Source organism: Microtus pennsylvanicus, chromosome 3 (assembly GCF_037038515.1).
Source record: "Microtus pennsylvanicus isolate mMicPen1 chromosome 3, mMicPen1.hap1, whole genome shotgun sequence".
In the NCBI taxonomy this organism is placed as follows: Eukaryota; Metazoa; Chordata; class Mammalia; order Rodentia; family Cricetidae; genus Microtus; species Microtus pennsylvanicus.
Window position 1 is genome coordinate 137,559,404 of NC_134581.1, and position 17,930 is coordinate 137,577,333.

A 17,930-nucleotide genomic window follows, 5' to 3' on the forward strand; every position below is an offset into this window, starting at 1 on the left:
TGTCACTGATTTACATGCTCGGTCCCAATAATTTATTTTTTAATAAGTCTCCTTTTAATTAAAATCCACCTCTTAATTATGAAGTATGGCATTAGTTTTTATGTGTGCTTCCATTTACAGACTTATTTCTCAATAAAGTGTAATTTTCAATGAGCATTGTCTGCAATTACCACAAACTGCCACTGCTGACATTTTGAAATCTTTCAATCATATGCCTCCATAGATGTGGCTAATCCAAAGAAACACAAATAAAAACTAGAGCTTTGTCAAAAACATGAGTAGAGAGGTACATAATGTAAAACTGTATTATCCACGAACTATCTGAACTGCCCTTAGATGTGAGTCAAGGCACTCATGATAGACACTGGCAATTATCAATGTGTGGGCTGGATCTCATGGGCAAACAGCAAACTCGTGGCTCATCCATTCTTTGACTCTGTGAAGAGCTGTGCGGGAGCCAGTGTTGCTCTCTAGCAATGACACCTGGCTGTTCCACATCATCATCATCATCATCATCATCATCATCATTAGTGACCGCCAGAGTAACCATCAAAGTTATCTTGCTTGTATCTCCAAAGACATCCTTTTCATTTATGAAGAGTTCTACAAGTTTTCTCGGTGGGGATGACCTGTTCAGATGTGAAATAGCCCATGATTGCTTCCTCTAGACAAAGTGCTGGCCTCTATCCCCACCACTGTGGCTTTTTCAGATGTAAAAAAGTTTATATTTGATGGTTTCTGTATCACCAGACACGTAGAGGGTTTTACCAAATGAGCCATGAATATACAGAGTGGAGGGGAAATAGAGCGTTTGATTTGAGCTAATTTGTTGACATTATCTATTTTTATGTTTACTCTTACTTGGCTTCTGCTTTAAGCTGCAAGGGAAACATTTTCCAGAAACACTTTCTGATCACTGTTCCTTCAGGAACGACCAAGTTCATTGTCGGTGAGTGGTGGTTTCTGAGGTGTCCTCTCCTGCTTTTACAACATGGCTTTTTCTTGCAGTTGCTTGGATGACTTCCTGACTAGCCATCCAAAGACCTTCGGGAAATAATGATTTCTTGTTTCCTTCTTTCTCCTTTCATACCTTGCTTTTTTTTCCTTTTTCTTTCTTTTTTGTTTTTGAGAATTCTGTTATGTAGTCTAGGTTACAACTTGTTATGTAGCCTAGGCTGGCCTTGGATTCACAATGCTCCTATTTCCTCCTCCTGACTGCACTTTTTTGAGAAGTGTATTCAACATCCAATGTGGCATTGCATGGTACTACAGACTTGGGGGTTACTATAGCATCCTTCATGGAAAGTTCTTTGGTAGTGTCTAGTACCCAGTTTGGGAGAAAGCAGAAGTATCTGTTTCCTTGCTGCTGGTATGACAAGTTCCTACAGACACAGAGGCTTGGGATAATAACCATTTGTTATTTCACAGTTCTATGGGTCCTGAGACTGAAATTATGTCAAAATTGTTTAAAGTTTGAGCAAATGTGAACCCTAACCAGCACAGTTCTTTTTCATTCATGAGACTGAATCATAAATGACATCAGAAGTAAGAAAGACTTAACAGCCTTGTAAGTGACCAGACTTGAAACCCTAGTGATGTCAGAAATTAGCTGTGTGACATGGTTAAGTTACTTAACGGCTCCTAGCAATAAGCCATATATTGCTGTATAACACCTAAACCATACAATCATCCTGAGAAGTTTGGGACTGTATATAAATGTTGCAGTCAGAGAGTGCTCTTTCGTTTCCCGGCTTCCCAGACCCAAATAATCATGTATCACGCAGAAACTATGCTAATTATAGCGCTGTTTGGCCTATTACCTTTGTCTTCCTATTAACTAACTCTTAGATCTTAAATTAACTCATTTTTATTTATCTGTGCATTGACACAGGCTGTTTTTCTATATGAAGTTGAGTATTGTTCTTTCAAGGTTTGTAAAGAATTTTACTGGGATTTTGATGGGCATTGCATTGAATTGGTAGATTGCTTTTGGTAAGATTGTCATTTTTACTATGTTAATTCTACCTACCCAAGAACGTGCTCAGAGCTGTTCTGAAGATGCAGGATTGTATTGGGGTATGGCAATTAAAGACGGAAGAGAATTGTGTTCCTGGCTCTTTGCTCTGATCTGGAGGTGGCGTGGACCTTGAAGACCACCAGGGAGATGGTGGTAAATAACAGAAGTCAAAGTCGACAGGCTCTCCTCGTGGATTAGAAGCCAGATGTGGTAGGTGATAGAAACCAGCACCAAACCATGTAGGTTTTGGTATGGGTAGCTGGAAGAATAGAATTGCTATTTAAGATGAAGAGGCTGTAGGAAAAGATTTCAGGAGGGATGTCAGGAGCTGGCATTTGAACCAAGTTGACCTTGAGAAAGATATATACTGCGAAGTTCAAGGACGTTCTGGATAAGCTGGCATCATCCCCAAGTTCAGGGGACATGTCTAGACGGGAACAAGCCTTTCTGCTTTTTTCTGGTTTTATAGTTTTACATACCATATGATGTCAGTGACTCCCATGGCAGATCGTGGGCCTTTGGGACTTATTCTTTTCTAATTTTTTTTTATTTTTAAATAATTTATTTTTATGTTCAATGGTGTTTTGCCTGCATGTATGTCTATGTGAGGGCATTAGAAGCCCTGGAACTGCTTTGTGGGTGCTGGGAACTGAACCCCAGTCCTATGGAAGAGCAGCCAGTGCTCTTAACCTCTAGGCCCTCTCTCCAGGCCCTTGGCGTTTATTCTTTATCCATTATCAGAGTAGGCATGGTCTTAATTTTGGAGCTTGGGTCTCCTAAATTCAGCTATTATTGCTTTATCCCTTCCTAGTATATGGAGGCTCAATATAAGGTATAAGTTTTAGTAGGTCTTATCTACACGAAGCAGAGAAGATCTACTTGAATCGAGACTAACACTCTCTGTATGTTTTTTCTTACACACGATTAAGTCAGTCTTCGGGGAGTCTTGTTTTCAAAGGTTCTTTCTTCATCCCTGTAGGCTTTTTAATGTCTCAGATTCTCTAAGCCCACCTACTTTGAGTAAGTAGTCGTTAATTGTTGCTGAAAATGTTGCACCAGGAAAAATCCTATTCTAAGGTTTCCAGGACTCCACTGCTATGTATACTTTGTAACCTTCTAAGCTTTTATCGGCTCTGCTTTAGCCCAGGTTACCCTTCCCAGAAACTTTTCCTTCCTCAATTATGTTCCGTCTATACTTTTCTCTGGATGTAGCTCCAGTTCTGAAGAACTGAAGCCAACATCTTCCAACCGAGGAGATGCTGGAAGCCCTTAGTGAACTTGCTGGACTCACGCCCCACGCTTCCGGCGCAGCCCCTCTTCGAGGGGGCGTGGCGTGCTAACGTGGACCCACCCTCCGGCTGCGCGCGGCTGCAGCCCGAGATCACGTGAGCGCGGCGAGTAAGGGGGGGGAGGCCCTACTTCCGGGCGGCGGAAGGAGACGCGGCCGCGTGAGGACGAGGCGATTTGAAAACACGCTCTGGGAGCAAGCGAAAAGCCTACGGCCGGCGGCGCGCGGCGTGGTCCCGTGGGGCTCGGTACTGACGCTCTCTCCGCCTTGTCTCCGCGGTCCGGCTCGGTCCGGGCTTTCAGGTCAGTGGCATCCACCAGTCCTGCCCGGCCCCTCCGGCACGGCCCAGGCGGTGGGGAGGACCGAGGCGGCCGAGGCGGCGGGGCGGGTGGCCAGGGTCCCCTCTGTCCCCCGCGACCGTGTGAGCCGGGCCAGAGGCTTCCGGAGCGCTTCGAGCGGCCGTGAGCCGGCCCGGGGCCCGGCAAGTGTTAGGCCGGCGTGTGGGGCTCGGGCGAGAGGCTCCATTCGACGTTCTCTGCGGTGCAGGAACCATGGTTTCCTTTGAAGAAAGAGATAAAAAAGAATAGAAACGGGGTTTTCATTTTTGGTGTGCAAGCTCGAAAGCTGGAGGAGGCGGATCTAATCGCTGCGCCCCTCTCCGCCACCCTGTCTGGACCCTCGATTTCTGCCCCTCGAATTGGAAGGAGCTCTTTAGACTCAAGGGATTGGAGAGGAAAGAAATCGTAGGCCAACTGCTGCATGCTTGCTTTCTTTCCCCTTGGGTTTATTTTTCCCCTTCCTTTGGATGGCGGGAGGAGTTGGAACTGAGAAAAGGTAGTGAGGGGGCCGCAGGGCAAACGCCGTCGAGTTTGCTTAAGTTGCAATCTTTCTTCGCCCAGGTTAGCTCCGAGACTGACCTGCAGAAATCAGTGTACGTCTGTGCTCGAGTTTCCAGGCAGTCGGAGCTTACTACAAAAGGTGATCCTGAAGAGCCCATGCCCGGAGGCCGGAGTTGCTTCCTTGTACTCGCTGCTGTGAAAGTGTTCTAGCCTAGCGCTATTTGATTTCCTGGGCTATGAAAAAATCTTTCAATGAAAAGCATAGCTGCTCCTGCTGGAGCTGCAAAAGTTCCTAGTGGAAAAAACTTGGCCTGTGTGGCTTTGTAAATATTTGTAGAGATTTACAAGTCAGCGAAGAGCTGTTAGCCCTCATAATTTTCCTAGCAGATGCACTAAATCGAGTTTAAAGTGAGGGATAATGTGGCATAATTTGACATCTTTATGCAGAAAGAAGCGTGACGTAGAGTAAGATTGTCCAGAGGATGATGTGAGATATCCCAGGGTGGGTTTTTCTCAGCGTTGAGTACCGTTTACTTTGATCTCTGGAAACCCAGCTGATAAGATTGTAAGAAAAGCTTACAGCCTGTGCTTGTTTAATAGATAAAAGTCAGTTTTGTATTAAAAGTGGCTAGATGAATACTGGTGCCTTCTCGGTTTGTGAGGCTTGAATGGCCGGTATGTGTTTTTCCTGAGACTATGCAACACATGCATGCTGTGCTTGAACCGTATGGATTTTAGCTGTCGTGATTACAGCTCTGAGTGTGGTAAGCATAAACAAGGCATTTGCTTATTTGATCGTGTTTGATAAGAACTGTATGTCGCCTTATAGACACAGTGGGGCACACTAAAAATTGCCAGTTTGGACAAGAATCATACTGATTCAAAAACTGAGATGGGATTTTGCTGTTGCCCAGACTTTTCAGGTTCCTACGGTCAAGCAACCTTCCTGCCTCAGTCTAACGCGGCACAGGTGCATACATGCACTGTGCTCCCTTTCAAATCAGCTCCTAACCTCTGTAGGCAACCTCTACTTAATGGGCCTTATAGTGAAAGCCCACATCAGTGAGTTTGAATATGATGTCATAGTTGAATTCATTCATTCCTTTTTTTAAGCACTAAAAACTTTGATTTATTTTTACCTTTGTGTATAGCATCGTTACTTTATGACATGAGGTAATTATGTTAGACCAGAAGTAGTTTTATTTATTGCAGAGGTGCTCAAGTAGGTGTGCAGTGGAAGACAAAATTCGTTATTTTTGAAGCATGTGAAAAGCTTCAAGAAGAGCTGAGCTGGTTCCAGATGCAAGCAGTTATTATTTTTTTATTTGAAGTTCATTTATGGGGAAGATAAAGCCAGAGAGGGTTGTTGGAATCATGTTAGTGCCTACCATGTCATGGTAAGAAGGGGACTTGATTGGGGGAGGGAGAGGGAAATGGGAGGCGGGGAGGAGGCAGAAATCTTTAATAAATAATAAACAAATAAAAGAATAAGAAAAATCGAAAGCTCCCTCTTGTCACATCTGTGTTTAGAAAGCTATCTGGTGACCATGATCAGGGGGGTCAAAGAGGAGGCACTAGAGACAAGCACTTACCAGTGAGAAAACTGTTGAGTACTCTAGGGTAGAAATAAGGACTTTTAAAAGCTAGTGACTTAGGAATGGGTAGCAAGCATGTAGATCAAAGAGCGGGTAAACAAGATTGGAATGGAAGCTGAAGGATTGGAGAGGAAGGGAAATGGTGCAAGGTGATCTGGTTATGCCTGAGTTATTACACCAGTGGCCTAGCTAGTCTTTTCCTTATTCCTTTTACATTGCATTTCCTTTTGTAGTGTTGAAGGGTGGAGCAGAGGGTAGGTACTGTCTTTTGTTGGTGACTAACCTGAATTTTGCCTGATGTTGACAGTGCTTGTGCATTCGCTTCTGTCCTCACCAGGCCTATGCCCTACTCCTTAGCTTTCCCTGGCTTTCATTGCTCATGGGCTGTTCATTCCTCTTTTTGCCAGTCAGGGTTCTGGTTTTTGTTTGTTTGTTTGTAGTATCCAGTTTTTGATCCATGAAACTTCCTAATTACTGCATTAAGTCATTTTTTTATCTGTTACCTAACAGATATATACTGTGTTGCATTCCAACAGAAAAACCGGTTTAGGTTTCTGTTCAGCACTTTGGCAATTTATGCGGCTCAGAAAACCTTGCGAAAGTTCTTTAACAAGGTTCTTCTCTTTGGTTAATGACTCAGTTTTAACATTTCTATACCAAACTGATTTTTGCATGTTTTAGTGGTTTTGTCCTTTGTACATTTTCATTCTTTGGCATCTTTATTCATGGCCATGATTCATGGTGATGTTTGAGGTGTTCGAACGTTTTTATTTTTTTATTGCTTATCCTTGTTTAATCTCTTGTTTCCATTCTCTGACAGCACTCAAGAATGACCAAAAAAAGGAAACGACAAGATGATTTTCAGAAAGTAAAGCTCAAAGTTGGTAAAAAGAAGCCCAAGCTAGAAAATGCTACACCTACAAACTTTAAGACAAAGGCAATACATTTGCCTGAGCAGCTTAAAGAGGACAGGACACTTCCCACCAACAACAGGAAACTTAACATAAAGGTAATATGAAAATTGTTCTTTCACATCATTAGAATGTTATTTTTTTTGTAAAATTTAATCTCTTAAAGTAAATGATTTGCCTTAGCTGTATGGTGTATTGTTAGATGAGGTTTGGGTTACCAATGTCTGACCTTGCAATTGTGTCTTTCCTACTTCAGAAAGTTTTGCTAAACTAAATCTGTAGTGATTGCCCCATGGGAAACTTTTTTTTTTTTTTGGATATATGTCACCTGGAAGTAGTTCTTAAATTTAATGCATTTTTTGTTAAGTTCTTGATGGACGGTTTTCCAATTCTTACAGCTGACCTTAAGGTAAGATCTTGTGGGTAGTTGTTTTTGAACTAATCATAGCAGGTAGCTCATTACCTAGTTTTTAATATAGAGTAAGTGTCTCTTTTGTGGAGTGCATGGTACCAGAACGGTGCTGTGCTTCAGATTTCATAAGATTTTGGAATTATCTATATATGTATTATGAGGGATGTCTTGGGAGTATAAAATTACCAAGTATTATCCTCTGAATAAAACACCCTGTGCAGGAAGATTTTGTTAAGTTTGGAAAGGATAATTAGAATGTTTGGAACCTAGTAGGTCTGCAGTAAATGTTGAGTGTTTCTGATCTTAATAAAAGCTAATCAACATTTAAAAATACAGATTGATACTTTGCACAGAGAATTCAGCTTAACTAGTTTTAGTTGATGTGTTTCCATTAAAGCCGTGCCTAGTAATGTCCACACCTAAAATCTGGCTTTTCTTCCTAGGATTTGCTGTCTCAGATGCATCACTATAATCCTGGTGTTAAACAGGGTGCTCTTCTTGGACTCAAAGACCTTTTGTCTCAGTACCCATTTATAATTGATGCACACCTTTCAAACATAGTCAGTGAAGTGACTGCTGTGTTTACAGATAGAGATGCTAATGTACGGTTAGCAGCAGTTCAGCTTCTTCAATTCCTGGCCCCCAAAATACGAACTGAACATATTTCTCCATTTTTTCCTTTGGTAAGTGCCCATCTCTCTAGTGCCATGACTCACATTACTGAAGGAATTCAGGAGGACTCTTTAAAAGTTTTGGACATTCTGCTGGAACATTACCCAGCTCTCATTACTGGCCGTAGCAGTATATTGCTTAAGAATTTTGTAGAACTCATTTCTCATCAGCAGCTGTCCAAAGGACTGGTAAATAGAGACAGATCCCAGTCCTGGATACTTTCTGTAAATCCTAATCGGAGAGTCACTTCTCAGCAGTGGAGGCTGAAAGTCTTAGTGAGACTCAGTAAATTCCTTCAGGCCTTGGCAGATGGATCCAGTAGGTTGAGAGAAAGTGAAGGACTTCAGGAACAAAAAGAAACTCCCCATGCCTCTAGCAACTCCATTTTTATCAACTGGAAGGATCATGCCAGCGACCAGCAACAGATCCAGGTTTATGAAAATGGGGGTTCACAGCCAAATGTCAGTTCACAGTTCAGGCTACGGTAAGGATTTCAGTTATGTCCACACTCAGTTTTCCTATATTAAATTTTAACTACTGACCATTAATGGCTAATGGTGGGAAGACATAATCCTTGTCTTTCATAATTTCATGTAGTTATTCATGATGAGTTATTAGATGACTCCCAATGGCAGGAGTCATTTAAAAGTATGTTTTCATTTGTAGCCAAAGCCTAATTAGAAGTAAAACTTAAAAATGTCTGATGGCTTTGCTGTTTTAGTATTTTGTTTTTCTTACCAGTTTTGATCAATGTAACTGATAGTTAATGGTGCCTCATTTTACTGTATTTTATATTTAAATTAAGCAGTGGACAACACATTATGAAATCATTAACTTTTTTCATTCTTAACCTTTCCCTTTTAGGTACGTGGGAACTGTAGGTGCTATGGATGAAGACCTGTCATCCACTGAAAATCTGAAAGGATTCATTGAGATAATAATCCCATTGTTAATTGAGTGCTGGGTTGAAGCTTCACCTCCACGGCTAGCTGCTTCTGTTGGAAATGGTGTAGAGCGAGAGCCTCTACAGGTTATGCAGCAAGTCCTGAATGTCATTTCCCTGCTGTGGAAACTCTCAAAGCAGCAGGATGAAACCCATACGTTGGTGAGAACTAATGGGTTCTTTATTATTTCATCAGTAATGCCTTTTATCATAGTTGAGATTAGAGATCAGCTCATTACAGATTGATATGGGTTCTCCAAAGACTACCCATAGTTTAATTGTAAACTTGTTTCCTTTTTTAATTTTTTTTGCATAAAAGTATAAATTAAAATATTCTACAAAGTTCTTATCTAGATTTCAATATTTTTCATTGAAGTGTATAACAAATTTTTTTGAGGTTATTAGCTGGATATAATTAATTTCATTGAAATGTGTAACAATTTTCTCATTTGTATTTGGTTTTATTAGAAGTGATTTCACAGTAATATTAAAATGTGTTGCTCATAGACCAGATAAGGAGGTAGGGGGAGGCAGATCTTTTGAGTTCGAGGACAACCTGGTCTACATGGTGAGGTCCAGGCCAGCTGGGACTACATAGTGAGACTCTGTCTCTGAAAAAAATAAAAAACAAAACCAGTGTTGCTTATGGGATTGAAAAGTTGCTTAAGTGTTATTTAGGTGCTTTGGTTGTGTTATCAGATGCAGCAGTGGAAGGCTGCACCGAAGTCATGGTGATGGTAATGGAGTACGCTGTATGTGTGTAGTGCTGGTACGGGGGAACAGCGCTGTGAGATCAAGTGTGCTAAGTTACCGTGCTAGTCCTCACAGGCACTGCTTTAAAGCATGAGGCATCTCTTCTACAGAAGAGCTCTTGCAAAGACTTGGCTAGACCCATATGAATGCCTTTTAAAGTTACCTATATATATGCAACACTGAGGAGGTATGTCTTTTGTTTTCATTTTAGACTTTTTATTTTGAGCTAAAGATTAGGATGAGCCTTTCTGCTGTGTAAGGTAAAACTAAGGATAGAGTTTTTGAAAAACATTATATATTTGTGCTAAGATGTGCTTAAAGGGCCTGTTCTGTTATTGCTAGTCCATCAGTATCTGCAGGAATGTTTTAAAATTGCTTTTACAACTAGGATAGCATCTTATTGATTATACTTGTCCTATGAGCAAGACACTGTACATGTTAGCAACAAACTAATGGGTTAAGAGTATAGTGCATGAGGAGGGGAGAGGCTGGGAGGGGAGCAGAGAAAAACATAGCTGAATAAAATGAAAAGAGTATAGTGCGTTACACTGGGAAAGCAAAGCTTGGTTATTATGGCAATTTGTGGTATGGGCGCACAGTATTGTATAGAGCTTAGAAAAGTCTGTATTTGTAATTTTAATGGATCTATAGCAATCCTTGATTTAAAGTGATACGACTTGAAATTTTTTGATTTAGAATGGTATTAAAACTCATCTGCACAGTGATGTTTTTCACATTTATGTTGTTGAATACAATCTGTGACTACATACTGCTGCACTGGAAGACAGCCTTTGTTAAACCATAGGGTAATAATATAAGTATACTGAATATATTTAAGGTAGACTAGGCCAAATTTTGATTGTTAATTAGTTCTATTAAAATGCATTTCAATTTAAAATGGGTTTATTAGGATAAAACTCACCAAGTCATGGTTTTTATCTAAAAGACTTGAGAAAAATAGAAATTATGATATTTAATATGGGCTAGTATTTTTTCATTTTAAATACTTTTGTAAATTCACTAATTGTGCTAGTTTCCAGTCTTGAAATTTAATGGACATTTAAAATAATATGCTTTTATAGCTTTTATCATTACAGGATTGTCTAGTAGCATTTCATTTATATGGGAACCTTTTAAGTTTTTAAGTCTATAGACTGTTGAATGAGATATTGTATAAAACTGATATGAATAGGGTCAGAGAGATGGTTCAGTGGTTAAAAATGATTACTGCTCTTTGCTTCCTCTCTAATGTTAGTTTTTATTTTATGTGTATAAGCATTTGCCTGATACCTGCATAAGTGTGGAGAGGGCTTTGGATCCCTGTAACTGAAGTTCCAGGTGGTTGTGAGCTCCCATGAATTAAATCCAGATTTTTAACCACTGAACCATCTCTCTAACTCATTTATTTATTTTTTAAAGATTTATTTATTGTGTATACAACATTTTGCCTCCATGTATGCCCAAATACCAGAAGAGTGCCATATCTCATTATAGATGGTTGTGAGCCACCATGTGGTTGCTGGGAATTGAACTCACGACCTCTGGAACAGCAGTTAATGCTCTTAACCACTGAGCCATCTCTCCAGCCCCGTGAATTTATATTTGAATAATATGTACATTGATATGCATAGTCACATATATAAAAACACCTTGCTATATTACACTAATAATTTGATAAGAAAGAACTATTCTAAGCAAGGATAAAATTTTATCTGCATAGTGACATCAACAGGAATTTAAATGTGTTTTACCACCTGCACTGTTCCTACCCTTCTTACTTCACTGGTAGAATAGTAGAATGTTAGGTGACCTGAATCATGGCTTAATCTTTAGGAAAAAGGAAATGACATTCCTTTGAGTACAAATCATAGACATGGATTGAATTTTAATTTTTTTATTTTTGTAAGTTAGATTTTTCTATTGCTCAATCGATGTCTGGGGTAAATGTAGTCTTAGGAGTGCTGATTGTTAGGACTGCTGGAAACTTTTCATGCATTTTGTATAGTTGGTCTTGTCACACTTTCTTTTTGTGACTGCCAGCTTCCCAGTAATGACACAGAAATTTATTAATTAAAAAGCTTGACCTTAGTTTAGGCTTGTTTCTAACTAGCTCTTATAATTTAAATTAACCAGTTTCTTTTAATCTACATTTTGCCTCATGACTTGTTACCCATCCTCCATTCTGTATAACTGACTTCCTTAGTGTCTTCTGCTGGGCCAGATTCTTTTTTATTTTAGTATAAAACCATGAGTTCCTCTCTTTGCCCAGAGTCCCGCCTACTCTTTCCTGCCTAGCTATTGGCCATTCATCTTGTTATTAAACCAATCAGGTGCCTTAGGTAGGTAAGGCAAGACATAGACACATCTTCACACAGTATAAACATATATCCCACAGCAATTTGGTTTGCTAGTATTTACAACACAATTGAGAAATTTCATTTGTGTTCAAATATTTTAAAAAATAATTTGAAGTTTTGGCCTTTGTTCCAAAAGAAATTTCAAGATACAGTACATCATAGTGTAGTGATTAAGAAAGTGAGTCCTTACCGGAGTTGCTCATTGCTCATGTGTATGTCTTTAATGCATACCTAGTTCTAAGAATGCAAATGAGAACATAATTTAACATTACATTTTTCTTTTTAGGGTCCTGCATTGATAGTGTCAGGAACTGTTATAATCACTACAAATGTTTTATATCTTAGATTTGTATCTTAATGCTTGCTTTAATTCTGTTTTGTTTTATCATTGTTATTCTATAAAAATTAGAATTTGCAACCAAACAACCATTCTTTTCTTTTTTTCTCTTTTTCCATATATGTATTTGCTTAAGTTCATTACAATTTAAATTCAAGCCAGGTATGGTGGAATATGCTTGTAGTCCCAGTGTCTGAGGGTATTTATTGTTCTGATAAAATACAACCACCAAAAGCAATTTAGGGAAAAGGGGTTTATTGTGCTTACAGTTCTAACTATTCATTGGAGGAATTCAGGATAGGAACTCAAACAGGATAGAGGCTTGGAGGCTGGAGCTGATGTAGAAGCCATGGAGGAGTACTGCTTCCTGGCTTGCTTCTTATGTCTTGCTAAAAACCTGCTTTCTTAATAGAACTCAGGGCCGCCTGCTCAAGGGTGGCACCATCCACAATGGGCTGGACCCTCCCATATCAATCACTAGTTGAAATATCCTGCCAGCTTGCCTATAGCCTGACCTTATAGAGACATTTTTTTTTTTTAAATTGAGGTTTCCTCTTAGATGACTACAGGCTGTGTTAAGTTGACTTAAAAATTAGCCGTCTCAACCAGCATTCAAGAGATGAAGGCAGGAAGATTTCAAATTCTAAGCCAGCCTGGGTTATGTAGTAAAACTGGTCTTAAAAATAATTCCAGGCCTGGAGAAAGAGCTCAGTGGATAAAGTGCTAGCTGCTCAGATACGGTGATCTGAGTTTTATATCCGCGCCTATGTAAATGCTGGACATGGTGACACATGCATTTAGAATCCCATTGCTGGGGCAGTAAAGATCAGCCAGGCACCCTAGCCTATTTGGTGAGCTCCAGGCCAATGAGATACCTGTTTCAAAACACAAAAATAGCTCCTGAGGAACAACACTTGAGATAGATCTCTGGCTCTTCATAAGCATGCACACTCTATACATCACATATTCCTCAGTTATATTGGCCGCTTTTCCTTTGCTCTTGGCACTTGTGGACGAACACTAGCTGTAAAAGTACCTGATAGCTCAATGGGAGAGATGACTGCTGTATTAGATAGCATACATAAGGAATAATTCTACCATTTCAGAAGTCTTGAGTACTGCCCTGCTGTTCTGAAATTGGAAGACAAGGGTGTAAACATTATTGATAAGGTTCTTGTTAATGGTGCATACCTTCTGGTAGCATCAGTGGTAAATGGTATGGAGTGCTAATACTAGGAATAAAGACGGTGAAGTAGAATGTTAAAAACATATATTGGAAACAGGTGGTGGGGAACACAGAGTTCAGGAAGTACTCTGAAGATAATAAGGTATTTGAAAATGTAACTTAATCAAAGAGTAGAAACAGTGTCTGGGGGAATGATCTTATGTAAAGAGCATAGAGGACATACTTAGGAAATATTAAATTAATGATTAAAATCGGGAATTCTTAAATCTCATTTAATTGTGTATAAAAGTGGCTGCTCTGTAAAATTTTATGTATGTACTACAGCATTAGCAGAAGTAGTCTCATGATGGAACTTTAATAGGTATTGAAATTGTCAATTTCTGCCTAAGTTTTAGTTTTTATTTTGTCTTGTGTATTTTCTAATCTTAACCTTTATTTCAATAGGAATCATGGCTTCGAAAGAATTATCTTACTGACTTCAAACATCATTTTATGAGCCATTTTCCATATGCCTTAAAAGAAATAACCAAGCAACGAAAGAAAGAGACAAATAAAAGGTATTGCAATTGTTTTCTACTCTGGGATTAAAATGCTTTGTATCCTATAATTATTAAAGAATAACTATAACTTGCAACTTTAAATACTGTGAGACATTTGTATCAGAATCTTTATGAAAATGAAAACTAGCAAAGGAAGGCTTATCTTGAACATATCTTGAACAATCACTGTAAGCTTTAGGACTAGCAGTCTGCCCTGTTTTTATAAGTCTGTATAGATTTTGCCATAGGCATGTCAGGTTTCATAAATAGGAATTGAATGAAAGTTGCTGAGGCAGATAGGTTATTAAAGTCCATCTATTTGTTCTCATATGTACATCAGGACACCGATAATGAAATGTTGTAAGCCACACATTGGTGACGTCTGTTGGTTCCAACCTTGACAGGTTCATACGTTCCAGGGTATGGGCATGTGGATTAGAAATGTTAGGTAGGATAGACAGAGATACAAAAGAGATACAGAGACATAGGATAGTACCGGGAGGGCAACTCAGTGAATACTGAATCCCCTTGCATTTATTTTCCTTCCGCTTATATACCCCAATACAAAAAGGGGGGAAGAAAGCAAAGACTGCTTTAACATGACACAAAGGACAACCAGAGCAGTTATTGCTTCAATACTTGAGAAATCAAGTCACTATTTCCTGAGTTACACATTTTGATGTTTTGGTCAGGATAGGCAGTGAATACACCCTAGACCAAGCGTGGGCAGCCACTCCCATTTTAAAATGAAGGAGCAGGAATAGGTTTGAATTCTCTGACTTGGTCAGGTTGGAGCGGCTCCACCTCTGTGGACCATCTTAATGTCCAAAACATTAAGTAACCACACCCTAGGTTAAGATCTCTTGTTTGTAGCCACACCTTTAATCAACAGCTTTGAAAGAACAAGAATAAGCTCAAACTCTCTGACTTTTAGTTAAGGTGGAGCAGGCTCACATCTGTGGGCCCCCACAATGAAACTTGTATTATCCTAAAGAAAATCAGAAAGGGTGGAGTTTAAAAATAATTAAGACTAGAAAATATTTAAAGTCTCTACTTTAGATGAGAACAGATGTATGTGAAAATAGGTTATGTAATAAAACTTGACAAGTTCATACAAGCTGGAAGAGTAAAATTGTAATTGCCCCAAATGAGCAAACGCTTGAAAGGGAACTTAAGATCTGTCCAAACATTCTTAAATATATCAAAGGCAGAGAGCGGGTGGAGAAACACTGAGGCTCTTTGAGCAGGTGAAAGACCCCCAGTGTAGGGAGACCCTCACTCAAGTCTCGGGATAACACCCCCGCCCCCCAGTAACTCACAAGCACCATCCTTGCTGCAATCACACGAGGTTTATTTGACATGACAGGAACCAGTGCACTGGGGCCGAAACTCATTTCCCACGCAGGGGAGGAGTTCGACCCCAAGTAGCTGGGAGAAGGGGTATTTAAAGGAAGAAACCACAGCCCAGTAATCCAAAGGGTGTAGGGAGGGCATCATTGGAAAATTCTGAAAATACCAGTGATAATCACAAGGGGGTAAGGTAACTCCCTGTTTCTCAAAATTATTCTCAAGATTACAATCTGACTTTATCTTCAGCTAGTTACTGAAACAGAGTCACTGAACCGGCTAATCCTAGAATTTTGGCTCTTCCTGTTAAAGGGGTCTGGATTTATCCAGGTCTTTCAGGGTATTGTAATAGAGAAAAAGTATTTTAGGGTACATTCTTTGTTTTCTTAATGATGTGATTGTAAAACCTAAGCAAGTATGTCAGGGTCTAGTTGGATCTGATTCCATGAGGTTTTAGGTTCAGTGAAAGATCCTGCTCCCAAAAGAAAGGTATAGGGCCCAGACAGAGATGGCTCAGTGGGAAAAGGCACTTGCCTGGCTGCCTGAGTTAGATCCCTGGAACCTAACCGGTAGGTGAGACTAGGCTCCTCCAAGTTGTCCCCTGACCTTCACCAGTGTGGCATCTATATGCCCACACACATCCACACTATAATCAATTAAAAAACAAAAAACGCAAAACATACTAGAGGACCATCAAGGAAAGACACTTGATGTTGACCTTGGGCCTCCATGTGCACATATGTGTGGGTACCTGTAGACATGCTCACACCATACATAACACCTCACACATAATCCTTCCATATCATCTGAAACAGCAGAAGAGGCTACTTATTAAAGATTTATTACATGTTCAATAGTCCTGCTTGCCTGTAGTCCATTCATTATTTCTATTAAGTGCAGTTGGAAATATTAAATGGAGAGTTTCAGAAAGAAACAGACTTTAAAATAACCCTTTAAAAGGCTTATTTTATTTTGTGCATATGAGTATTTTGCTTAATGTAAGTAGTGTGTGCATGTGTGTGTCATGACCCATGGTGATCAGAAGAGGGTGTCAGATTCCTAAGAACTGGTTCAGAGGGTTGTGAGCAACCATGTACTGGAGACCAACTCCGGTGTTCCTAACCACTGAACATCTTTTAGCCCTCAATTCATGGGTTTTAAATTGCTTGCTCTCCTGTGTGATGTCATCCTGTGTGGTCTTGTCTGTAATGATATCATTTCTTTTTACAGTTTATTATTTTAGCCTTTTTATAAAGTAAGCTTTATAAAAGTGAAAAACAATAATGTAGGATTCTGTGTTCGTGGTCTTTTCTACTTAGGATCTTGGAATATGTTCAAGGCTATATTTAGACTTGAATTTGGCAGATAATTTCATAAAGATGAACCAAGTGAACCTATGAATTTGAAGAGAACAAAGGACATTAATTGCTAATGATTAAATTTGTGCTTTCAATTAAAAATTGGCATTTTGGGTATCTTCCAAATTTGAAGCTTAAATTTTCTAGCTTTTTGTTTGTTTTTAAAGTTTCTGTTATTATATCTGGGATCATTTAGAATAATATATGTATTTTTATGTGAATGGGTGTTTTGCCTGCACATTTATCTATGTACCATGTACATTCAGTGCCCACAGGGCGGGAGAGGGTGTTGTGTCCCCCGGGGCTGGAGTTAGAGGTTGTTGTGAGCCACCATGTGGATGCTGAGAATTGAACCCAGGTTCTCTGGAAATAGCAACCAGTGCTCTTAATCTCTGAGCCCTCTCTCTCTTTTCTCTCTCTCTCCTCTCCCTTCTCTCCCTCTTTTTTTTTATTTTTAATAAAAGTACCATTTCTCTATTTTGAGGTTGTGTATGTGTGCTATATCTACATATGTGTGTGTGAAGGTATATGATCTTGAGGCAGTTCAAGAGGTCATGCTCTAGCTGGGCGGTGGTGGTTGCACACGCCTTTAATCCCAGCACTCGGGAGGGGAGGCAGAGACAGGCGGATCTCTGTGAGAAACTCTGTCTCAAAAAAAAAAAAAAAAGGTCATGCTCTACCTTATTTTCTACCATGTTCTCCTCAAATTCATGGGATCAGTTGGTTCATTTTTATGATATTGTCTATCAAATCCAAGTCTGACTCTAGCCGTGAACATATTTAAAGATCTTAAGCAGATACTTAAGGCCATGGTAGGGTCTCTAAACGAATGTGGAGGTAGATGGTGGTCAGCAAGCCCCAGTGGTCTTGCTCTTCTTAATCACAATACTGGGGTTACAGGCAGTTCCATTACATACTTGGATTTATACATAGGTTCTTGCCCAGCAAATATTCTTACCCTCTGAACCATTTCTCCATTTCTGAAGAATGGTTTTAGTAGAGTGTATGATTCTAGGTTTCTTTATATGTGTACACTGTAGTACTTCATGGTCTCCTGGTTTCAATGCTGTGTTAGGAAGTCATCTGTCAGTTGACTCATAATTTAAATGTTACTTTTGTTTGTTTTGTTTCTCTTTGAGACAAGTAGCCAAGGCTGGACTCTATGTAGCTAAGAATAGCCTTGAACTACTGATTCTCCTGCTGTCCTAGGTAGGTTTACTATTGCTATGATTTAACACCATGACCAAAAACAAGTTAGGGAGAAAAGAGTTGTTTTGTTTTGTTTTGTATTGTTTTGTCTTCTACTTAACATTGTAGTCCATCCCCAAAGGACAGAAACTGAAACCAGGCCAGAATTGTAGTCCATCCCCAAAGGA

At 39.6% G+C, this 17,930-nt stretch overlaps 1 protein-coding gene across 4 annotated transcripts in view; it reads left to right on the forward strand.

Annotated features, from left to right (window-relative positions):
• Positions 1-3,420: 3,420 nt before the first annotated feature.
• The window catches only part of Tex10 (testis expressed 10), a 38,028-nt gene continuing 23,518 nt past the window's right edge, over positions 3,421-17,930 (forward strand). Inside the window, exons 1-6 of one of the 4 annotated variants that reach the window (XM_075967246.1) lie at positions 3,421-3,607; positions 4,205-4,283; positions 6,560-6,748; positions 7,506-7,745; positions 8,599-8,839; positions 13,755-13,867. In XM_075967246.1, the coding sequence (XP_075823361.1) occupies positions 8,621-8,839; positions 13,755-13,867 (332 nt within the window). In that variant the 5' untranslated portion in view covers positions 3,421-3,607; positions 4,205-4,283; positions 6,560-6,748; positions 7,506-7,745; positions 8,599-8,620. Of the gene's footprint in view, positions 3,608-4,204; positions 4,284-6,559; positions 6,749-7,505; positions 8,219-8,598; positions 8,840-13,754; positions 13,868-17,930 lie in introns of all 4 variants that reach the window. The other 3 variants (XM_075967244.1, XM_075967243.1, XM_075967245.1) reach the window with 3 other exon arrangements.